Source organism: Crassostrea angulata, unplaced genomic scaffold (assembly GCF_025612915.1).
Source record: "Crassostrea angulata isolate pt1a10 unplaced genomic scaffold, ASM2561291v2 HiC_scaffold_114, whole genome shotgun sequence".
In the NCBI taxonomy this organism is placed as follows: Eukaryota; Metazoa; Mollusca; class Bivalvia; order Ostreida; family Ostreidae; genus Magallana; species Magallana angulata.
This window is the reverse complement of record NW_026441669.1, coordinates 46,567-71,322: the sequence shown is the minus strand read 5'-3', so window position 1 is coordinate 71,322 and position 24,756 is coordinate 46,567. Positions and strand designations below refer to the sequence as shown.

Sequence of the window (24,756 nt, the reverse complement as noted above, 5' to 3'; positions counted from 1 at the left end):
CTATATTATCCGCTTGGCATTTTATTCAAACAAAATGTATATCAACATGTGTGTGCATTTTTTCCTCTTCATATGTGTGTATACTAGAGCAGGACTGTACTTTCCTTTTTTATAATGTAACAGTTCTCTAGCAATTAAAAAGGGAATTTTGTCCCGTATTGATAACAACATGCTACTATGTAACATAATATAAAGTACATATGTATTTCTTTTTGGGCTGGTTTTATTACTTTTCCCATTTTGAATTTAGTTTATTTTCTTGAATTATTTGCTTGCAAAATTACTAACGAATAGTGATAATTCAAACAATTTTATATAAATTTCATAAAAGGATTTCTTTTCTACACGACCAAAATGCCAACATAAACAAGCAAGTGCTATATGAAATCTTCCGATTTGTCCTGTGTTGTAATTTGTACAAACAAGCAACGTTAAAAGAGTGTTGCTTAGAAAATAACAATTTCATGTCCTGTGTGAAGCAAAAGTAAAATTTATTCCAAAAATTATATATAAAAATATTGACTGGTGTTGAGGGCAACATTGATTATATTAGCCCTTGAGGGACCCGACCCGAAAACACAGTCAACAATTTTTTTTTTTACATGAAGAAACAAACCAAAATTTAAGAAAGTAGTTTCGAAACAGATCTCCGTGATTTTCTCAGCTCAACAAAGAATTCACGAAATCAATTTCGTGCAAAGTCCATATACAAAATATCCTCAGCATCAAACGGTCACTGGTGATATTAAGCCGCCCCTTAGAATTAACATACAGATGTTCTACCGGATTTTAATTCACAGTAATTCGTAAATCTTTATATCCGTTATTATAGCACACTGTTGCATTGCGCGTCCATTGTTAACTTGCATTGACTGGCTGTCTATTCTGACGTCACCTTGTTTTGGAGTCGCGAAGAGTTCTTTTAAGTCATCATTTAGGAATCAACAAATCAGAAGCGATTAATTGGAATAGAAGGATTATTCCCTAAATATTATTCCTAACCGGTCAATACTTTTTGGACGAGCTAATATTACAGTTATTGATTAATCGTCTATACAGAGTTATATAGTGAGAATACACTACTGAATATAAGAAATATTTTTTTATATATTCTTTGAAGAAAATTTAACACATGTTCTGTAGATAAAGTTAGGGGTATGGATGATACGTCAATGAATAATAGAAAAATACCACAAAATTACAAACATAGGGGTGTTACTGAAGCATGCTGTGTTTAAGTTATATGTAATTCTGCACAATAAAACGTAGTTTCTGTATAGCTTTATAAAAAGTATGACAACGAAAAGAAGACGTAAACCAACTACCCATAAAAAGTCAACAGTTGAACAGTTTCTCTCATAAATTAGATTGCATTATGTTCATTATCGCATAGATGATGTCATGAGACTTGAATGTCATGTAAAATTGACCCGTAAGCATTATACAGGCAGATTTAAAATATAGGAAATCTGAGAATTTTAATAAAAAGATTTATTGGGAATTGAGCAAGTGAATCATGAAATAGATGCGCGGGCATGTTAAGGTTTCCCGATTGATTTTACAGCGATGTGTAGAATGTCACTTGTCTGTACTTCATACGATATGACGTCATAAGTAACTTTGACGTCATGATCTGCATACCTGTCGATAGTTCTCAGGGAAAATATCTTAACGTTATATGTGAATTATATCAAACCAGTATAAAACCGCATGTTTCCTTTACATAGATGCTAGACTTACAGAAATCATTTATATTAAAAACCAGTTTTTAAAAAATCGGCAGTTTAAAAGCTTCGTTTTAAGTAAAAGACTTTTTATAATATAGTGGTTTGGGGACTTTCCCTGCTAAGTGTAAACAACTGAATGAAGAAATGTTACTGCATGTAAAAACCAACTTGGCGCAGGTGAAAGATCAATACAATTTTGGAATATTTTACGTAAAATTGGTAGAAAACATAAGTACCAATTTGAATCGTGCTTGGGAAATCTACCCATTTATCCCAATATTTTGTAAATCGCTTTTGATTAGTAAAAATGTGCATTATTGTGATGATGTGGTGGAATGTTTCAACAATACCTTTATAAACGAAATATCTTTTTCAAACCCAAGCAACAACTTCAAAGTATATGACATGATAGAGGATTTTTCTTAAAAATATTTATGATTTAATGTCATTAATTACCTGCGCCGATACAATCTAAAAAGATCATTTGCAACATTCGGATTTGCCCGTCACATGATTTTAAAGTACATATGACGTCACAAAAGAACCGGCTGAATAAATTTTGACCGAGGAAAATAAAGGATTTAAGCTGTATTTTTTTACTTAAATGTTTTATCTTTACTTGATATGTTTATTGTTTTATAAAACCTCAGGGTAGTGTTGTTCTATCTCATTTTGTGTCGAGAAATATACGTAAGCTATTCATTTATCACGTGATAATGCACCGAAGTAGTATAAATGTAATACGTTAATTTAAAGCAATTATATATACATATATGTTGAGGAAAATACCAAATTGTTGGTCTGGTTTAAAAAAATAAATTCATCTTACAATTGTGTATATTTCTGTCAGGATAAGATCGCAGGTTGCCAATGTGCTTTCCTAACCTACTAGTGAAGAATAGAGATTTATATGGATCCAAAAATTGAAGTGATTCAATTCCGATTTCTTTTAACGCTATGGTTTAATTTTCTTTTAAATTAAAAATATAGAAGCAGAATCAAACAATGCAAAATAAGAACGATAATAACTTGTTTTAGTAAGGTTTAAATTTGTTTTTCTTTCATCATCCTGACAATCTCCCGATGGCAAGAAAAAGCCCACATGTTGACGGTGTGTAAATAAAGACTATTTTTGAAAATTTAACATAATAATAAAACAATCGAAATATTGAGAACAAATAGTTATAATGTCTAATGAGCAATCGTTGGTCTTCAGCAAGTTGTATGATGTCATTCAACTTTAAAGAATTGTTCGGAAGTGATGACATCCAAGGATAAAAAATAAAAGGGCAAATTGTATCTTAACATGATCATGGCAATAAATACACTGCAGATACAAACTGTCGACAGGGGATGTAAACTCCTCAAAGGCACCTGCCCTCATCTCTATTTTTTAGAGGTCCGTGTTTGCTCTTCTTGAAATTTGTATTTCGTTATATAAATTTTTTGTGTTGATTGATAGTTTGTTCTTGTTTTTTTTTATTAAAACATTAAACATTTCCCTCCAATATATGACTCTAAAATAACAATTGATACTGTTCATAACATTGATAAGTCGCTTGTCACATAAACACGGACATTTGTTCTTTATTGAAAGCTAAAATGTGTTTAAAGAAACCCTAAAGACAATGTTTATACTGTGTGATGTATTTTAAATTCCTTATGAGCAATTTGTGGGCAGATAATGCATTATTTTTTTTTAATAATAATATAACTACGGTTTCGTCCGTAATAACGTTCTTCCTGAAATGATTCAAGCATCAAAGTGTATCACTTTCTGTTTCAAAAAGATAATTTGAAAGATCAAAACACAAGCTGTTTATTCCAAATCAAAATACAAACAAGATCTCTGGTTTTAATGATTTCCATCGGTTCAATTTGATCGTGTTGAGGCATTTGTCTGAAATGGGAAGAATGGTATATAATAACTCCAAATAATCATTATTGTTCTTTTTAGATTAAAAAGAAAAACAACACATTCTTCTTTTTTACATTGAATAAACAATTCATTCACGTTGGTGTCCTTTTAGACACATTCAAACTATACAACTTAGATGTGTATTATCTACTACTTACAGTATCATTGAAACAATTCCTCAGGGGAAGTTTCAAATTCGAGATCCTGATTGGCTTCATATAGACCACAGTTACACGTATGGCAAACACTTTTGTGTTTAATCCGTTTTGAATTGTAAACTCTTTTTGCGGCGGTCCATATTTAGGACCATCGTACTATAAAGACAATATAACTTAGGAACTTTAAATCAATTCATCTCTTAGTATTTCCTCATCATTATTATTTTTTGTGTGTTCTTAACATTATCGCACACTTACTGCACACTTACTGTACAAAACTATATGAGATATACACATTAAACAAAAAATGATAAATGAGCAGTTATAGTACATATTGAAAATATTTAACTCAACAAGTTATATTTTCCTGGTAAAATTAAGTGTTTTCTCAAGTGAATAACTTTATTATTATAATTTTTTTATGTTTAATGACTTTGAAGTGAAAAGTAAATTCAGATCCAGATAAGTTTAAATACCTTTTTCGACTGCATATTGTTCGCTATTAATACGACATTGAAGTTGATTGCATTGTCAATTTTAATTGACATATTTAATAGATCCGCAGACTGATCTGACAAAGACATGTAGATGTACAGAGTTTGTACATCTCCGAACGACGGAAATGTGAGTCCATCAGGAGTAAACATTGTCGTGTAGTTGGAGGAATTGGTCGCACTTTTAGGATTCACTGTTATATTAACAACTGCATGACAAACTACAAACGATGAAACATACTGCATAAACAAAACCTATAAAAGTGGAAAAACTAGTAATAATATACTATGATAATAAACACAATTTTACAAGAAATTGCATGGCGTGAATAGCAATTAGTTTTAGTGTAAATTTGATTGAATGACACTTATTACTCACTTAATTCACAGGCATATCCTTTGTAACCAATCTTACACGTCTTACACATCCCGGTGCCTGGGTAACATTGCTCGCAGTTAGGCGGACAGGGTTTGGTACATTGTGGCAACCCCGCCACAGGGTAAGGGCATCCTGAAACATCTATTATCGTAATGTTTGTGTGTGAGTGTTTGTAATATTAACTATTTAAAAACCCCAAATCATCTAAGTTTAAATTGAAGTTTTGACTTTAAAAATATGATATTAACAATAAATATTTAAAAGTCCATGGATTGTTTTTAGACGAAACAACGGATGCTTATACTCAAAAGAATAAAGATGTATTATGATGTGAAAGTTCTTCAATATTTGCTTGTGAAGCAACTGATGAAATCAGTCCTAGTAAAGTAAGTGGGATGCAATTTTCAGAAATTTGTTGAAAAATAATTCGGTTGGACTTTATCATGAATGAACGGCTTGATAAGTTAAAAAAAGGGAACTGGACCAATGTCATACAAAATACTCACATGGTTTGCACATTTCGTCGCATGGAACCGTGCATTTTGGATCATCGTATCCAAATTCTGGAAATGGGCAACCTAAAAAAGACCTTTTAAACAGCAAAATCTAGCCTTACGACAACATTTGTTATGCCAACCAGTTATGTTCTTCTATTCCAGGTACTACGTTATACGTTGTAATCTGTACAAAATTTCAAGTTTAATTTTTATTTAATATTTAAGGAGGCCGACTTTAGTTTGCATTGCGGATGTTTTTGCGCATTCTAATATAATACAGTTGATTTATACTTCTTATGATTTTTTTTCTATATCATTTATAAAATTAAACACAATAAACAAAATACAGATAAAAATATTTAGATTATTCAAGAAATTTTTTATTTTTAACACGATTTTTACGTTGTGCGGTAGGGGAGCATTGCCATTGCGCTTTTATGACGTTAAGATAAAATGAAGCGTTGTAGGAGTACGTTATAAGAAATAACATAAAAGAAAAAGTAAAAATTGTACGCTCTTGAAATTTTATATACAGAATGATACTATCCTCGAGGACATTTTCCTCATTTTTGGAATGAATCCATTACACCAATCATCATTCGTGATGATCCAAATATATAGCAAAATTTGGTGCATTTTAATATTTTGAGATGGCCCCCACTAAAAACCAGACGGTAGAATGTTGTGTTATTTACATATAAGGTAGGAAAAGCTATTACTTATCATATATAACAATTTCAGAAGAAAAGCTATTGTAGTATTTTTTCAAACTGCTTTTGCGTGCGGAAAATGCAGTTTCCTATTTATCTTATAGTAAATGTACCTCTATTTTGAGATGGTCCCAAAAAAGAACCAGATGGTCGATTTTCATGAACCTTCACAAATAAACTAGAGTTGGTTTAAATTACATATAGTTAAAAGATAAAGAGTTAAGCTATTGTAGTTTTTCCGCATAAAAACCCAAATCGGCCTCCTTAAAATGAGTTACCGTAAACTTCTATTTCACATAGATCAATGTGAGCGTATTGACTGTAATCCTTTGGATAGCTGATTCCCGGGAGTCTCTCATTGTAATATATGACATATCGACCAATCGCAGAACAGAATACATCCAAAACAGATGGAACTGTGTATTTGGTGTACATCTCATCATGAAAACAAACAACGCCATCTATTAGATCCGTTGTGTTCGAAACAATAATTGAAAACCCGAGTAATCTTGCAATGTAAGGGTTGTTTAAATCTGAAAAAAACCCGCAAATTATATCAGCATTAAGGTTTATACAGTCAAGTTACCTGTTTGCTTTTCGAGCGCCAACTCTCAAGAAATTGATGATATTTTACCCCATGGTTTGTTTTCCGTTAACGAGTAAATAGTGACACGTTCAATCCGTCGAACAGATTGGAGATCTACCCTCCACAAGGCAAATGTCTGACCAGGCGTGGTGACTGAACATTGACCGTCCCTTATTGCTAAGGAACTTTTTCTACCATCGACAAGTTGAGAACTAGGGTGACTAGCGAGTCCTGTGTAGATTTGATAAGTCGGACGATGCAGGGCTAAATTAACTAAAATGAGGATAAAAATGGGAAAACAGGATTGGAACATCATTTCATCATCAATGAAAATGATATCATTCATTAAAAACTAAACATGCCTCATTTAATTCATTATAATATTTATAAAAAAACATAGATGAGAGCTAATAGCAAGACAGAGAAACAGACAAAAAAAACCCAGACAGACATGAAGGCAGACAGACAGACAGACAGACAGACAGACAGACAGACAGACAGACAGACGGACGGAGAGACAGACAGACAGACATACAGACGGACAGACAGACAGACAGACAGATATACAGACAGACAGATAGTTAGATGAAGTTATCTGCAATAAATGGAAACCACTTCTCACTTCGTCTATAAATATCACAGTGATGACCCTCAAATCCCGGGTTGCATCCTCCAAGACATGTCCCGTAAAGAAAGCTACAGTGGCGGCAACCATGAGGACACGGTTTAGCACAATCCATTGAGTAAAATCCTAGGGGACAACCTGTTCCAAAGAAATGTAAAGAACAAGTTTTTATTTTCTTCAAATGGCTAGGAAAAATACCTATTTTTTGTATGAACCTGTTTGTAATAAAATGATGTAGACGACATTAAAATTATACATGTAAAGTACACAGCTAATTGTGCCACATACGTTTCACATATGTTTGAACTTAACACATGTACAACAAACGTTAAACATATGTGACACTCATGTGAAGTCAAACCGTATGTTACACATATGTTGAGAAACGCATGGTTAACATACGTGTGATAACATACGTTCAACATCACATATGTTTAACATACGTTAGATTTTACATATGTTAAACATATGTGAACCATATGTTTTACATATGTAGATCTCAACCACATGTTACACATATGTTAATAAACACATGGTTAACATGAGTTCTAAAAACCATATGTTACACGTGCGTTAATAATATATGTTTTACATATTTGTGAAGGCATGCATTTGAATAACTTGACAAATTATCTGCATGCGTGGATCTAAGGGGGGGGGGGGCGGCGGGGGTCAGAGGGTCCCCCCCCCCGGAAAATGAAAGTTAATGAAATTTACACAGTAAAATTATCGCAAATATACCTCGGATCCTTCCCCTCGGGAAAACACATTTATCCTTCGGACCCCCCCCCCCCCGGAAACATTTCTGGATCCGCGCATGATCTGCATGTACATGTACATGTCTGATGTTGCTTTATCACTCTTGTCTCTGAAATGAATGCATGTGAACATGTGTGAAGAAAAGCCTTGCTACTGTGCATGTTTATTGGTTTAAATTTTTTATGTAGTTATGCATGAATAAAATTGTTTCATTAACAGAATCCACGTGTCTTCTTAAAATTAATTCGATAAGGAATCCGGAATTAATACGAAATCGGTTTTAGTTTTGTCGATGACAAAACATACGTCACATTTTTACGTCACGGAGGCAGCAGATCGAACTGCAGGATGAATTTAGCAGAGGTAATAATTGTCAAGCATTCGTTTTTATTTACTTGCATTTGAAAATTATATCGTACAATTACCGATGGCAAAAGAGTAAACATGTAGAACGGAGCTGTAACTGTGTTCTCCGGGAAAATTCGGGTTGAATTAATGACGATAAAAATGATGTTTCCCCAGAGAGCTACAACTAAGCAGCTATTTGGTTTAGTTAATTTAGAAGAATCAATACTTATTAAAACCCATAAAATATATGTCGATCTTGGATAAGACGCATTTGAAAACTGAAATATTGAAAGTAGAGAAAAACTAGAGCAAAGCCTATGCAAAGTAACGAGTAGGTCTTCCATTGCAACTAAGTGAAATGGTTATTGAATTGCCTCTATTAAGTTGTATTCTTATTGCATGGTAATTGAAACATTTTTATAGGCATGCAACGTGGTTGCTAATTTAGTGACAGATTAAGGTAATTCAATTTAGATAAGGATTAATGCAGGCATGTATCCAGTCACCCCCCCCCCCCTTTACATGTATTTAAATGATTGTATGTACTTAAGTTTATAGTAATATTTTAGAAAGAAGTTCAAACAAGCATTGTCATGGCAAAACATTAAAAAGGAAGAAGTTGGAGGTGGACAAAAATCAGGATGAATATACTAGAGGTAAAAAATTATTTTGTCTTGTGATTGACCTTCTATTTGCCCCCCCTCTCTCTCTCTCTCTCTCTCTCTCTCTCTCTCTCTCTCTCTCTCTCTCTCTCTTTCTCTGAGAGCTTGCAAATAAAAGAAAATATTATTAACAATTGTAAACTTTCTTCATGTTGTAATGTATTTGCAATAAAATCTAAATGGATCCTGTTATTCTTTAACAATATTGTTGAATAAAAAACCAACCGAGGCATTTGCAAATTTTACTTTATCATAAAATGAAATTTAATGTAAAATTCTTTGTTTTTTTTTCCAGAAACTATTAAAGCACAGAAGAATGACAACAATATAAATCTAAATGTAATCATTCAAGGAATTAAATTCATTTTTAATCTCGAAACTGTTTTTTTTCTGTAACTCTAGTTTTAGATTAACAAGAAGCTGGAAATGCAAAATGAATGTTTCCAAAGATCCATTGAAGTAACTGAGTAATCAATTGAAGTGATTCAAGCAGCAAGATGAAGTATATCAAGAATGAACTGAAAAATTAAAAATGTTCAAGTAATTCAATTTTAAGCAATTTACATGTGATACGTATGTAATTTATGTAAAAAACGTACGTTGGATCCAGATACGTAAAACGTATGAAATGTATCACGTATGTCTAACACACGTGTAACATACGTTTCACATATGTTCATTAACGTACGTTAAACACACGTGGTACTTAAATCATGTTAAACGTACGTTAGGTCACATACGTATCACACATGTTTAACGTATGTGAAACGTATGTGGCACATTTTGCTGTGTAAATAGCCTTGCAGAACGAAATTGCAAATATTTTTAAGATGATTTTTTTTTATTCTGATTTTTACCTATTACTTGTACTTCACACAATTCAACGTAAGCCATCGATGAAAAGCCTGGTTTTTTGTGTTCATTCCCTCTTCGTGTGTTGTAGTATATCACGTAACGGCCCTGTACTTCACACGTAAGCTTCATAATCTCAAATATATTTGTTTGGTTTGATTCATGGTAGCATAATTGCCCATCGTCTTTGTTCGTTGTATTTGACACATAGACATAGACAGAGAACCCAAGGAATCTGCTTGCATAGATACTATTGGCTTTTTATAAGAATAAAAAAAAAATAGTATACTAATATATATCTATGTAAACAATACTTATTGAAATTCAGAAGGTCATTAAAAACAACCAATTCAAATTTGATATATGGCAGGTTTTTTTTTAGTGCATTTGCATATTTAAGAACACCCACACGTTAAGATGTTGTATCGAGAAAACGTTAAACCAATTGGTTTTTGTTCTAAATCGTTAATACAAATCAAGAATGTGTCTTACCAAATGGTTCGTCTTCAGTTCTGTAATGTATAATTATATAAATTATACTTTGTATGGCCTCAAGGTCAACCATCCACGTGATATCAATAGGTGAGGCTTCAGATATAGCGCACTGGTTGCTCACTGCTGTGCGATTTATAAAGCCATCAACGGCGTTGTCAGAGGAATACTTTTCAGAAGATTGCCAGGTTGGTTTTTTATACGCAAGGTTTACTAAAAAAGAAAGTTTAAAAGATTAAAAGCAATTCCCCTTTCATCGCTTGTTTTTCTAGGACATTACATATATCGTCTGTTCCTGTGTCAATTCGTCTGTTGGTCTGTCTGTCAGTTTTCTGTAGACTTTAAATTACCATATAGATCCTCTCTAATTGGTGAAATTGGCAAAACGTGGTATCGAACAGCCTTTTACAAATGGCATTTTAAGTTGTTGAAATATAGCTGCCTACGTTTTGGTATTTAAAATAAATTCTAATAAAATTTGAAAATAAAACCACATTGTATAAAACTAATTATCATAATTTTTACTATAATATACCTAACGTCCTTACTACACAATTCTTAAGAGATACGACACAATTATCTACTCTTCTGTTCTGATCCAGTTTTGTTTTCTTATGTTTTTATGATTTGTATGTTGAGCCGAAAAATAATAATAAAAACAATATTGTTTAGTTGATGTAACCTTGAACCAAATATATGCTTCGATTACCGTCTTTTTACATATTGTTTCAATGCATTGTGACATATCGAAACTTAAGAGTTTTACAATATTCCAGAAGGGTCTATAATTTAATTCTTTGACAGAGATACACGGGCGAAGTGGTCCTTGGTCATATGTTTATACTATAACGTCACGTTTCCTTCATCCAATTAACATATTGCGGATTGTTTTATCTTTTTTCTTATCCTAGGTTTTTAAGTATTGTTCTCTGGCCAAATTCAACGACTGTTAGCACAGCATTTGTGTGACAATAATGAACTACATTTATTTTTGGAAAGATAGGAATGTAATTGTATTATAAGTCTAGTGTCATGTTTTGCTAGTCTTATGATGATTTTGAAGTATTTCAGAGAGTAAACAGAGAAAATATGTTATAAATCGTATATGTAAATTTTATCACAAAAATACACTAGTAGTTTGGTCATGTAAATAACAACTTGAAATGAACGATTGTCGCATTCATGATAAATTTAAATTAGCAATTTATTAATTATCTTTTGATTATCAAGCAAAATTAAAAGAATACAAATATGATCACTCCATTTTTTTTAGGTACATTTATTAACTTATAAAACTATAATCACGCTGATTTATATGAATCAATCAAAACATAGATTATACATATACTCACAACCCTCGACTTGACCAAAACAAAAACTTAACAGCAGGGCCATTGTAAGAAGTCGTGCCATGTCCTTCTTCCCTCACTTAAAAATTCTTCAGCTCTAACTATTTTTCTATAAAGCTGTCATAGCTAGTTATCCAATTTGTTCAGTACTTTATTGAAAGGAGATAGGCGATAGGAAAATTCCGAGTGTTTATGTTGTTTTTAACTGCTGAAAACAAATTATACAGAAGCCCATTTTCGGAGCCGTCATAAATAATGATCAAAGTTGTTGTTCAGTACTTTATGGAAAGAAATTGATCAACATGAAGATACCGAGTGTTTTTTAATACTTTTACTACTGCTTTTTAAAATATATCCAAAAGTACACTTTCGAATATTTGTTTGTTGTGGCACATAAGTAGGTATTGAATGGTTAGGTACTCGCTGGGGTTTTTTTTTTGTTTACTCATGAATATATTCAATCTATTATTGGATGTCAACATTGGATGTCAACATATGCTGAGTGTATTTCAATTTACAGATGAAGTACAGACATAATAAAACAGCAAGAAAATATAAACAAGTTCAAAAACACTTTATCTATCAGTTCCGTATTTCGTTCAAACAAATAAACACAAATTATCCAAAAAAAATAATTTGTGACGCAATTTTATAGGTACATAGAGTATTTTATTTCATGTAACATGCTTACGTGTTTGTTTCATATCAATGGTTTTGCTTGATGATTCAAGAAATGCCGTTAATCAAGTCAAAAAGCCCTTCATTTTAATATCTCAAATTGTATTGTTTATTGGTCAACAGCTGTACAGCTCATATACATATACAATTAATATACACATGTTACAATACATATACTGGTCACTTGAAAAAAATCAAGTTTATACATGAAGTTTTCTGATTACAAAAGCATTCTTAATATATTTACCTAAATTGCACAAATCCATTACATTTTGTGTTGACACTAATAGAATTAATTTAAAGACAGAGGGTTTTATATAATAAAACTTCTTAAGGAATTTTTCTCTTAAGTTACAGTAATAGGGACATTTCAATATAAAATGATATTCATCTTCTTTATCTAAAGTACAAAGAGGACATAAACGTCTTTGTAATGGAAATTATTAGATTTTGCATGCGTTAATGTGTAACCGACATTTAAAAAATACGATGTCCAACCAAATATTATAAAGTTTTCTAATCTATTGACGAATTCAAACTAATTATCTAAAACAAATGAAATGAAAACAAAATTAATGAGATTCGTTCTCCATAAGCAAAACAAGCCAGATCTCTTCTAACAGACCGATTGTAAATATGATATATACAAAATATACCTCTACTGCCATTTACATGGCTTGGAGAGAATTAGTGATTTAGAAATACTGAATTGAGAAAATACACTGAATAAAAATAACATTCGTCAACTTTGCGTGAATTTTGTAATCGTTAAAACAATTGTTAAATAAATTACATCTGCTAGGATAGGTTAAAACCCCACATTGGTAAATCAGCGCTTTATTTTGACTACAATATACACAATTGTTTATTATTATGCTACTATATAAATCTGAATAGATATCAATGCTAAAAAAAATTAGAGCAACATTACTATATCGGTAAATTGTCACATGGAATCTTTAAATCGCATACATATATTCCTTAGTAAACGATGTGACAGAACAACACCAACAAACGGTTTCCAAAGAGTATTCTTGAAATCAGATAAGGGCAAAGCATATCAGTTCTAAAGAAAATAAAACCACACATTTACATTAGCTAATAATTGAATCGCCAATTATAAAAAAAAAAACATAACCAAATTTATAGCTTGCAAGGATAACTGTATATTGCAAAAAATCAACCGAGAAAAAAGTCCAGAATCATTTAAGTTAAGCGTTTAAAATATTGATCCATTATAATGTATAAAGTTCAAAATAAACTAGGTAGTGCTGTTCTTACTGGGCGTTTTTCATTGATAACAAGAGAGAGAAAAGCCTTCACAAGATATTTAATCATTATTACATACCTTTTAGCAGATAGATAAAGTTACATTGTAGCTACTAGTAAATGGGTACTAGTTATTGGCTACGAGAAGTGAGAACAGCTAACTACTAGTAACTGGCTATGGAATGAAAGAAAACTTGTCTACTAGTAACTAGTTACGAGGTGTAAAGAAAGCTAACTACTTGTAACTGGCTACAAGATGAAAGAAAACTTGGGTACTAGTTACTAGTTACTGTCCAATTGACAAACCATACCTGCGATTTCTACCTGTGTTGTTAATATGTATATGGCGCTATTTATAATGCAACTATTTGAAAATGTTTTGACAGGAAGTTAAAAATGAGATATTTATAGCCTAAGGACATTCTGTAGCGTACTATATCACAAAAGTTGATAAGTAATGTAGATGCTATAGTGCAATGTACATATTAACAACACAAGTAGAAATTGCAAGTATGGTTTGTCAATTGGACAGTAACTGGTATATAGCCGAGTTTTCTTTTATCTTCTATCCAATAACTAGAAGCTAGCTTTTCTTACTACTAGTAGCCGGGTATTAATAGCCAGTTCCTAGTAGCCAAGTTTTTTATCATCTCGTAGTCATTAATTGATAGTTACTAGCTTTGATTACATTCTGTAACCAGTTACTAGTAGCTATCTTTTGTTTCTTCTCCTAGCTAGTTACTAGTAGCTAGGTTTCCTTACTCCTAGTAGCCAGTTACTAGTAGCTAAGTTTCCTTACTCCTAGTAGCCAGTTACTAGAATCTCCATTAGCAGATGTTTGACAAAGTTCCACTGTAAGGATCTTCGAAACCCTCTGTCATCTACTCTCCATAGCAGTATGCTACAGCAAGGCGATGTTAATCTACCTTTCATCAACGTTTGGTGTCTATCTCTAGCCCAAAAGTAGGTACTGGGTTTGAATTCTGCAGTGAACATTTTGTCCAGGAATATTCGTCAAATTTTCACAATTTTAATCGATTTACCCCAAATAGTTTCTTTTTTTTAATTTTTGAGTAACACTCATTCTGTAAATCAATTTCTTGAAGTAATATAGAATAGTTTGATTTATTGCAGAACTTTCACCAAGAAGCCTATACATGTAAGTCCTTTAATAGTTCTTGCAGCATCCATTTGTTTCTCAAGAATTCAAAATAAAAAGGTAATGAAATACTGATGTTTCAAATCTGTCAACAGTGCGTCCCGGCCAAATTTACACGAAATCCAGAAATCCAGTTTCGGTCATGACAATATCAATTTGCAATCCTATATAAAGAAACACATGTATAAAAACAAAAATATCTATGGGTTTTGCTTATCATCTGTAGACGTTTTGTTGATTTTATAGAGAAATATGTACAAAATAACTAAGACTTGTTATTTACAAAATTACGTTAGTTTATATAAACTTGTGAAAACAACACAATCTTGCAATAAAAGATAAAGCACGAGTTAAATCGACTTTTAGTAAATACACTTGCTCTGAATTGCGCAATAAATTATGATTTTAATTTTCGTTACTAAGTATTCAATTACTTTAAGAATTAATGCTCAGTTCAAAATGATAACAAACAAATGTGTCTACCCCTTTGCTATTAACGTGAAGAGGGTTCAGCAAACCTAGACTTCTGTCACGTTTTCTTAATCCGGCTAAAAATAGCTTAATTCATATATTTCAAAACAGTAACCATGTATTTTATATTAATGACCCTTAATTTGTGATGTGATATATTTTTTTTACTTAAATATGTCTAAATATTTTAATAATACTAAAAAAAAATCATAATCTCCGCTTTTGTCAAATAAAAAAAAGCCATTATCTGACAAATCTTGGAAATTAGGCATACAAAAACAACTTTGATAAGACCCCTGGAACAAATAGGAGGTACAATTTTTTTTATTTTTATTTGACCATTCAATGCCATTTAGCAATAACTTTAATATGTAAAACAAAAAAGAGAAATCCCTAGGGCAGAAGTTTGAAAAAATAAAAAAAAAATAAATAAAAAATGTTCAAAATTGATACATTTGAAGCAAAATCCCACAGGGTCCTATTTTAAAAATTACTTTAAACAAACGGTGTAGAAATGTCTTATTTTGTTCATATTAAAATAAGAATTATATCAGAACAAATTAATGCAAAAAATGTCTTTAAAAAATCCAGGCCAGAACAAATTAGACCCAGCCTCGTTAATATTGTTTGGAAAAGAACTTTGACAAATCATTACCATATCATCATAGATCATAACAAAACTTCATTGCTAAACAGATATTACGCTATTTGAGTTTTATCATATAAACCCGATTGGGAAACAATTTCTAAATGCAGTTTGCGACAGTGTACATATCATGTACTGTCACTTCATTTGGCATCAATATGGCGAACAACTTCAGTCATGCAAAATGACTATTTAATCCTTTAACAAATACAAACGCTGATCAACAAGACAACAATGATTGTTTAATTTTATGCTCATAAACAGAGAAGTTCCAAGTGTAAATATGAACAATGAAAGAAATAATACAGTTACGGAATTGAATTAAAAACTCCAAAAATAATATAATTCATAAGGAGTATGGATTATAAGCATGTCTGAAAAAAAACCTGAACATTTATTCATTTTCTTTAGTACTGACAATTCGTAAAAAATCCGAACGACAGTGCTTATTTTGAGGTAATTACAAGAGAGGACGTACAGTTGTACAGGCGAAAATTGAAATGAAAATTATGATTGAAATTTCTCGCAACAATGCTATCTTGAGATGACAGGTGGTTAATTGATTAGAAGATGACATGTAATTTTGCCAAAGTTAATGTATTTCTACCATTATACTTGAAAATTAAATTGCCCTTTGTACTTTTCATAACGTGTTCAATTTATAGGAAAAAACAAAACTTTAGCTTGAGTTAAAAACTGATACACCCAATAGGTATTGCTCACGCCCAGTGCCTTGGGAACTTGAGCTATGCTCTAATAAATCTGTTACCTATCGGTTGGAGCATAAGTTATACACTGATAAACAGGTTACTTATTGGTGAGAGCTTGAGTTTTGCACTAATGCACCCATTACCTTTTGGGAGCTTAAGTTATGCCCCTTGAAACCCGTTACTTATTGGGAGCTTAAATTATGCAATAATAAACTCGTTAACTATTGGTCACGCCCCGTGCCTTGAAATCTGACAATAACATTCGGCTGCCGATCTACTTCTCACAACAAGTTTAACTGTTTAAGGTTAAACGTTTGTCAAGTTGTTTTTTTTTAAATAGCGGAAAACGATATCTTTTGTATAAATGTTGATGAAAATGGCTTGAATTCTGATGATTACATTCTGCCGCCGGTCCACCTCTTTAAACTGTATAAGGTTAAACGTTAATTAAGTTTAACTAGTTTTTTTTTTAATGTAGCAAAAACAATCCTTTTTCGTATAATTGCTGATGACAATGGCTTGAATTCTGATAATTACATTCTGCTGCCGATCCACCTCTTTTAACTGTTCAAGGTTAAACGTTAGTTAAGTTTAACTAGTTTTTTTTAATGTAGCGAAAACAATCCTCTTGTACACTTGTGGATGACAATGGCTTTTGACACGCATTTTTTATGTGCATTCCATGAAAATTTAACAAACTAATATTTTCCTTTTAAAAATGAATCACAAGAATATAAAGCAACCCGGGTCTTTTTATATGGTCTTGCAGTTACTTAGATACATTAGCTATGTCATGTGGTGTAACATTAGCAAACAGACGAAGACCAAATTGAAAATCAGTGTCCAAGTGTGAGCAAGCAATACGAAACATATAAAGTGATTAAAGTTGGCCATTCCTGGCCTTTTATTAACTTTAACACTTTAATATATTTTTGTAGACAGTAATTTCATAAAACAAAACTTATTAAGTGATAATAGTTTCATATTATTCAACAGAAAAACCAATTGTTCGTTAATAGACAGATTTCAATTATCTCCTTTTAATGAATCAACCATTGATAAAAAGTGTTTAGCTTTTCAAATCTGTACTAAATGTTTTGTGAAGGATAAATGCTTGAAATAAAAAAAATTTCAATGTGCGTTAAGGAGACATTTAAATGTATAATTGTTCATATATACCAAACCTGTGTACCTTTACAAATTGAAAGGATTATCAATGCTTATCCAAATAAAGATATGTGACCTTTTATTGTATAAACTAGCATAGAACAACCTTACTTGAACTTCAATTTGCTTAATCAGTTAATCATTTAAGAAATAAACAACGTTAATATAATGAACATGGTGTTATGAATAGCATTTGCTCTGTTGGCATATTCTATGATGCGCGCTAGCAGAGCATTTGCTATTCATAACGCCATGTTCACTAAATAATCGTTGTTTATTATTTATATTTGCATTTTACCACTCGCAAATACCTTGTATTAGCCTAGACCTTACCATTTAGCTAATGTATCAAAAATAAACATTCAAACTGTAATGCATGCTTTTAATTCACATTTATTTTTGTTAACAGAGTCAATGATATGTTATAACAGTAATTCCTTTAAAAATGTTATTATAAGACATGTTTTAATTAAATACATCAATTTCATGGAGTAAGAGAAAAACACATGATGTATCGTATAATGGTTTAAATCAATAACGTCATGGAAAAGTATGCCTTTATGACGTCATAGTATACAGACAGAGCAATTGCGATTATATACAAATAATTGCAGTTCCTCCGTATGGGCTCACAGTGGGAAAGAACAATGCATATGCAAATATAGTTTTTTATTTACATTCAGTGTATATTTCCCCTTATGTTTGCATTGGAGATCTGCGACGCTCATTTTTTTGTGAATACACTTTGCTAATTTATGCACTCTGAGCACAAATATAAACGCCCTCATGTGTTTTGAGTATGCTTATTTTTGCAAGATTTTATGAAATTTTCAATCCTACCTAACTAATTTGAATTGTATTTTTGAAATACAATCATTATTATATATCAACTCCTTAAAAAAGGGTTTTCTGCACAAAGTGTTTTTTTTTTGTCGTAGAAGAAAACTAAAAAAGATGTTGATATGGGTGTTTCATGTTTCTTTCATATCCTGGAATATCCGTAATTAATAGCTGTATAGCGGCGATAAAAATAATTTATACCAATAAACATTAGAATGAAGCATTGAATGCTTATTTGGATATCCTGTAACACCCCAAGCAGTGCAGACAAATTATCTATCGCGCGGTATTCATTATGTCTGCAACGCGTTGTGTGTCATAGGCGACGACATCCAAAAATAAGCATTCAATGCTAAAATAGCAATATAACTTTGAATAAACATTCCATATTTGTCTCTTTATAACTTAGCTGTTTGAGTTTTTATCCCATATTTTCAAGAATACAACTACTCACTGTTTTGAATATTAAATCAAATGTAGACACATCCGATAAACAACGGAAAATTCATTTTTATTTGTAGTTAAACGATGTTAGTGTAGACTTGTCCAATAATAATAAGTACAAATCCAATGTATATTTTTATTCTTTTGCAATCAAATCGTGTTCATGGTTATCATAATGATGTTTCCAAATTCTTCTTTTCCATTTATAGGGTTTTCAAGCTTTTGTCTGAAAATGAAAACAAACATAAGACTTGAAAAATGTTTTCCCCTTTTTATAAATATGCGTTAATTGAAAAAAAGTAGGTATATACATGTTTGACTTTAACATAGCAGTACATATATTGTATTAATTTATATAATTTTTTCGGTATTATTTTTTTCATGCGCTTTTTTAACATATAAATTATGAGCTTCTAAATTGTTAAAATACTTACAATTCTCTTTACGCACTTCCTCAAAGGCATTTTAACATTTGAGATTGTGAATGGTTTTTGGAACAATACAGTTATCTGTATGGCATACACTTTGGTGTTCATACTATTCTGAACAGTCAATATCCCTTGTGGTGGACCATAGTTCGGAACGTCGAACTTGTAAAGACAGTCAGAATAAGCTTAACATAAATTTACACGGTCTTATCTCTTTTTATTTTTATCTTATTTATCGTTGTGCATTCTATGATACACTGGAGTCAACATTGCAACAGTTTATTACATGATTCACCAAAATAATTAAACTAAATAGCAGCTACAGTGAAGCCTAAAGAATAAGCGAAAATAACCTTGCAAGCTGAATAACAGGATCAAATAAGTAATTTCAAGGGGGGGGGGGCTGTTGTAAACAACAGAAGTGGAATAATTAGAACAAAACTAATAATGAAAGTGAAAATAAACCTCTCACTTCTTTTTACCCAAGAATAATAGACCCCTTGACGATCATTGTTGCACTGCTCTCTTACAGGGCAAAATGATATACTTTGCCGAAGTTTTAGTAGGTAGATAATTAAATGACGTAAATGAAACAATTGACGTTACGTCATTTTTTCACCAAACTATGTCATTTTGCCCTGCAAAAGAGCAGTTCCGCAGTTACCGTGAAGGGGTTAATAATGTTTTCCAGCCTAACGATTAAAAAATGACTGTTAAAAGGTAAAATACCTTTGTTGATTGTATATCATTTCCCAACAGAACAACATCGAAATTCATTGCATTGTCAACTCTGACAGACATATTTGAAATATCATTAAACTGGTCGGATAAGGTCATGTAGATATTCACAACTTCAACATCTCCAAATGACGGAAATGTCAGACCACTGGATGAAAACATCGCATCGTAAGAACTATTTATAGCGCTTGCTGGGGTTACGATGACATCTGCAACAGCAATACAGACTGCAAAAAAGATATTACTATATATACTGCAGCCAAAATTGTGAGTAATTGGCATTATTAGGAAAAACTAGCAGATCAACTATGTATATTCTTAAAACATTAATCAAAAATAGTAAACATTGATTTTCCTCAAATATTACATCAAAAGAAATGAACATCTCTGTATGTGTTGATTTTGAACATATGTATGTGGTACTAAATGTTGATTAACATTTGATAAAAAGGAATTTAAGAGTCTGGGGACCTGCATATTTATAACTTAATTCGTACAATAGTTGTACTCTTTTGTTAATTGCTTGCTTTATTACTTCTTATTATCTCTGCGTGTTAAAGATCAGCGAAAGACTACCATTAGCATGTGTTTTATTGGTAATTTTTATAAAGGGAGTGTATTTCAAATCACAGCTAACGAGAACAATGCACGCTACGTAAAATCAGGAAAATGCATATTTTTTTTTAATTTCAAAATGCTTTTTAAATGTAATCATCTCAATATTTAATTAGAAATACTCACTTAATTCACAGGCATATCCTTTATAACCGTGTTGGCAATTTGCACATATCCCTGTTTTGGGGTAACATTGCTCACAGTTAGAAGGGCAAGGTTTTGAACATTGTGGCAATTCATCCACATCAGATGGACAGCCTGAAACTTTATTGACATAAAACATAATCTGTATCGTGTCACATCAAAGACTTCTACACAACGTTATAAGTCTCCTCTGAAAGAATGTTAGCGTTTCAGCATGCGTTTAAAATTGTTTAGTATTGACTTCTACTTTTTTAAAAAAATACATAGTTTATTAAATATGTATTTAATATACATTTTAAAACAAGCATGAAATCCCAATGCAATGTATTTATATTTACTTTAATGAAAATGTTATACCATAGAAATATTTCAATGAATTTAATATATATGACCTTTTACATTCAACCCTGGAATTTAAGAACAGTGTAAGTTATTACAAACGACTCTTTATTAAACCTTAACTCTATCAACAATATCAACAAGTTTAAAGCTGTCAATGTGACAGCAAACTGGGATTTCTTTTAAATGAACTGTATTCATAATCCATGTCAACACTTAATTGATAAACATTACTTACTGTATCAAGTGAAATGGAGTACCCTATATGCAATACTTTTCAATATTCAAAAGCTGTTATTTTTTTCATACAGAATAAGAAATCAAAATCCTCGCAATATACACGCCTCTGATTTATGTACAATTAATCTGCAAAGAAGAACTTATTTTGAAAATTATAGAAGGGGTTACTCGTACAATAAGGGTACCCTATAGGCTATATTTCCCCCAAAATAACTAAGTTCAAAAGCTGGTATTTTTGTCATAAATTATCAGAAATCAAATGCCTAGCAAAATGCACACCTTAATATATGTACAAATAATCTGCACTTCCTAGCTTGAAAACTGTAGGAGAAGTTATCCGTAAAATAAATGTTCCTTTTTGGGAGCCGCCCGATCACCATTTTCACCATTTCATTAACCGAATTTTTCCGTTGAAAATCCGGTTAAAATAATGAAAGTAATAATTAATTAGACGGATTTTATTAGAAGTATACATCTTTACACCTTGACTTAACAAGGTCGAGTGACTCCTTTTGGTTTGAAGCATCAACCTTTCCGTTCCTGGCCTATATAACGTCCGTGATCTTTGGACCATGTGTTTCCTCTATTGTTTAGTGTAAATATCAAAAGTATTGGAAAGATTGATAAACATGATTTTGTCCAAATTATTAATAAAAATACGTACCTCTTGAAAACTCTATCATTATTTTTCTAATCTAAAAAATGAGCTCACTGCCCATCTGTAAGTACTAACTCAAGTTAGCTTTGGCATTGATACTATAATTGAGCGTAATACCTGTGTAAAAATAAATAAAGGGCCACTGATATGCTTGATCTATACTACTGTATGAAAATAATAGACTCGAATTTTTGAGTTTAATACCGATTAATCGGAAGAGTGCTGTTGTTTGTTTTATATATTTTAAACATCATTTTTACTTGAAGATAACTAATTTGTTTTTATTGTTTTTTCAATCAAGCTTTGCTTATTAATGATTATCGAAAATTCCTCAATAAATTTCGGAAATCATCTGAATTTTCTGGATTTAACAATCTTGCACATGCACACACACAAAATCACGAAGGCTCTTCATTTTATGTTTCCACAATATCACATTTGCATGGATAAACTCAGAGACGATAAAAACAAATGCATGTAAATATTTATTGATTTTTTTTCTGTTCATCAAAAACAAATACGGAATATAACTCGAACACAGTGCATTTACTATTAAAAAAATCCCGAGAATTTCGAATGTCAAAATGTTGTGTAACAAACGTTGTTGAAGAAATGTTGAATTCTGCAATTATAGAAGTAAGTTATTTACAGTTTCAAATGGTTTGTTTTGAACAATTTAACTGTTATTTTTAATGCAACTTTATTAATTTTCTCCAAAACCGTTTAGGAGCGATTCTGTAATTTTCTGCTACATTACGGGTATATGGGAGGTATTTTAATAAACTGTGGTAAAGGCCTAACCACAAGCACAGTTTACATTATTAACCCAGCAGAGTGGTGTGAAATTAATGGCATTATTGTAGGCTTAAAGCTTGGTTATGCAAATGTCAACAATATACGGTGTGTCGATGTATCTATTTCGTAAACGTCCGATATCATATGCTTTGTCAACACGTGCTCGCAGGAGTCAAAATCTAGTATTTTCTTAAATAAGCATTGTTTCTTTCTGAATCTTTGTAATATGGCACATCTTTCCTTTTCGTTTTTATAATAAGTATAGTTTTTTTTTTCATTGAAATCTGCTTATTCTATTAGTATGCCATATTGTTTACTATCAAGGAAGTTATATAACACCTGAAAACATGACGGTTCTATCCACACACACACATATACATTAATCTAAACACGAAAATGCACATTTACTGTGACGATTTCAGAAACTATAATTTCTATTGTGTGTCATCTTTTAATTCAACAATGCGTGAACAGACATTGTTAAGTTTTACAGGGGTTTGATCATCTTTTATAAAATCGAAAATAGATCCTAAAACTAATTTACTCACTTGTTTTGCACATTTCGTGGCATGGAACTTTGCACCCGGGATCATCATATCCAAACTCCGATAGAGGACATCCTAAACAAATGAATCACAGACTTTGAACAGATCGCAGAGCAAACAGGTGATTGATTCCTGCTCAGTTCAGTACTATCTGTTAATGTGATATTTAAAGAAAAAACTCACCGTAAACTTCTATTTCACATAGATCAACATAAGCGTATCTACTGTAGTTCTTCGGGTAGGTCTGTAGAGGCAACCTCTCATTGTAATAAGTTACATATCGACCAACCACAGAACAAAGTATATCCACCACTGGAGGTATGGTTGTTATGTTGTATTTTTTATCATGAAAACACAAAACACCTTTTTTGTGATCGGTGGTATTCGAAACAATGATTGAAAATCCAAGAAATCGTTTGCTTAAATAGTTTCCATCTACAAAGTCAACAAGAGCTTTTTATAAGAAATGGGTTTATTATTAAATTTGATCATTAGGAAACAATCGAATTGGTAACGTGATAATACCCCATTCCTTATTTTCCGTTCTAGCGTAAACAATGATGCGTTCAATCCATTGAAGCTGTTCTAGATCAACTTGCCACAATGCTAATTCATGACCACTGCCAGTTGAAGTACATTGATATAACCTTAGGTCATTCCTTTTCCCATCGACCACATTAGAACTGGGATATGCAGGATTCAGTGTGTTAAGTTGATAGGTCGGGCGGTTAAGTGCTAGGTTTACTATGACAGATACATAAGACAAAACAAAAAAAAACCGGCTACGGAACGAAATCATAAGATTTAAATTTACATAACATGCTTTGATATTTAAGGTTAAAATGCAATTTAAAGTGAAGATTCCAATTTGTTTTGAGAAAAACTAATTGTCAGAAAGAAAACATTATACACATATTTTCCCTGTCAATCGAAAACTAAATAGTTAAATCATTCCATTTTGAGAGTTCTTTGGTCGACACAACGACCTTGTCAGGAAATCAATCGTTCACTGACTCGCAAGCTGACTAACATTTTTCATACTAATTGTTAAACTATAACTTTTCATCTAATGCTCACTCTTCGAAGGTACCTGATTCTACGTCTACTCTTTAGAGACCTGTGTTTTTGTATCATTCCTTTGGACATTTGATTTTGAACACTGTTCGTCATTACAAGATGTCATTGAGAAACGGAATCGATGGCTAAAAAGATTGATCAATCATTGCTTCCAATTAGCACACTCATCATCATCATAATACATGTAACAGTTTTTTGTTTTTTTAAAAAAGGCATTGTTGAAATGATTAAGAAATG

General features: G+C 31.7%; 3 protein-coding genes across 3 annotated transcripts; all 3 read right to left on the bottom strand.

Moving 5' to 3' along the window:
• Positions 1-3,600: 3,600 nt before the first annotated feature.
• LOC128169288 (uncharacterized) lies at positions 3,601-4,809 on the bottom strand. The gene is made up of 4 exons (XM_052835444.1): positions 4,677-4,809; positions 4,280-4,518; positions 3,804-3,959; positions 3,601-3,627 (listed from the first exon to the last, which is right to left on the bottom strand). Exons 1-4 carry the CDS (start codon positions 4,723-4,725, stop codon positions 3,601-3,603), a joined length of 471 nt encoding a protein of 156 aa, XP_052691404.1. The 5' UTR covers positions 4,726-4,809.
• Positions 4,810-6,147: 1,338 nt separating this feature from the next.
• Positions 6,148-11,620, bottom strand: LOC128169298 (uncharacterized). The gene is made up of 6 exons (XM_052835452.1): positions 11,560-11,620; positions 10,208-10,420; positions 9,721-9,972; positions 7,092-7,232; positions 6,518-6,742; positions 6,148-6,416 (listed from the first exon to the last, which is right to left on the bottom strand). Exons 1-6 carry the CDS (start codon positions 11,618-11,620, stop codon positions 6,148-6,150), a joined length of 1,161 nt encoding a protein of 386 aa, XP_052691412.1.
• A 7,534-nt stretch (positions 11,621-19,154) lies between these two features.
• LOC128169297 (uncharacterized) lies at positions 19,155-23,458 on the bottom strand. The gene is made up of 5 exons (XM_052835451.1): positions 23,446-23,458; positions 20,848-20,985; positions 20,098-20,333; positions 19,375-19,530; positions 19,155-19,166 (listed from the first exon to the last, which is right to left on the bottom strand). The coding sequence occupies exons 1-5, from the start codon at positions 23,456-23,458 to the stop codon at positions 19,155-19,157; spliced, it is 555 nt and encodes a 184-aa protein (XP_052691411.1).
• Positions 23,459-24,756: the final 1,298 nt, after the last annotated feature.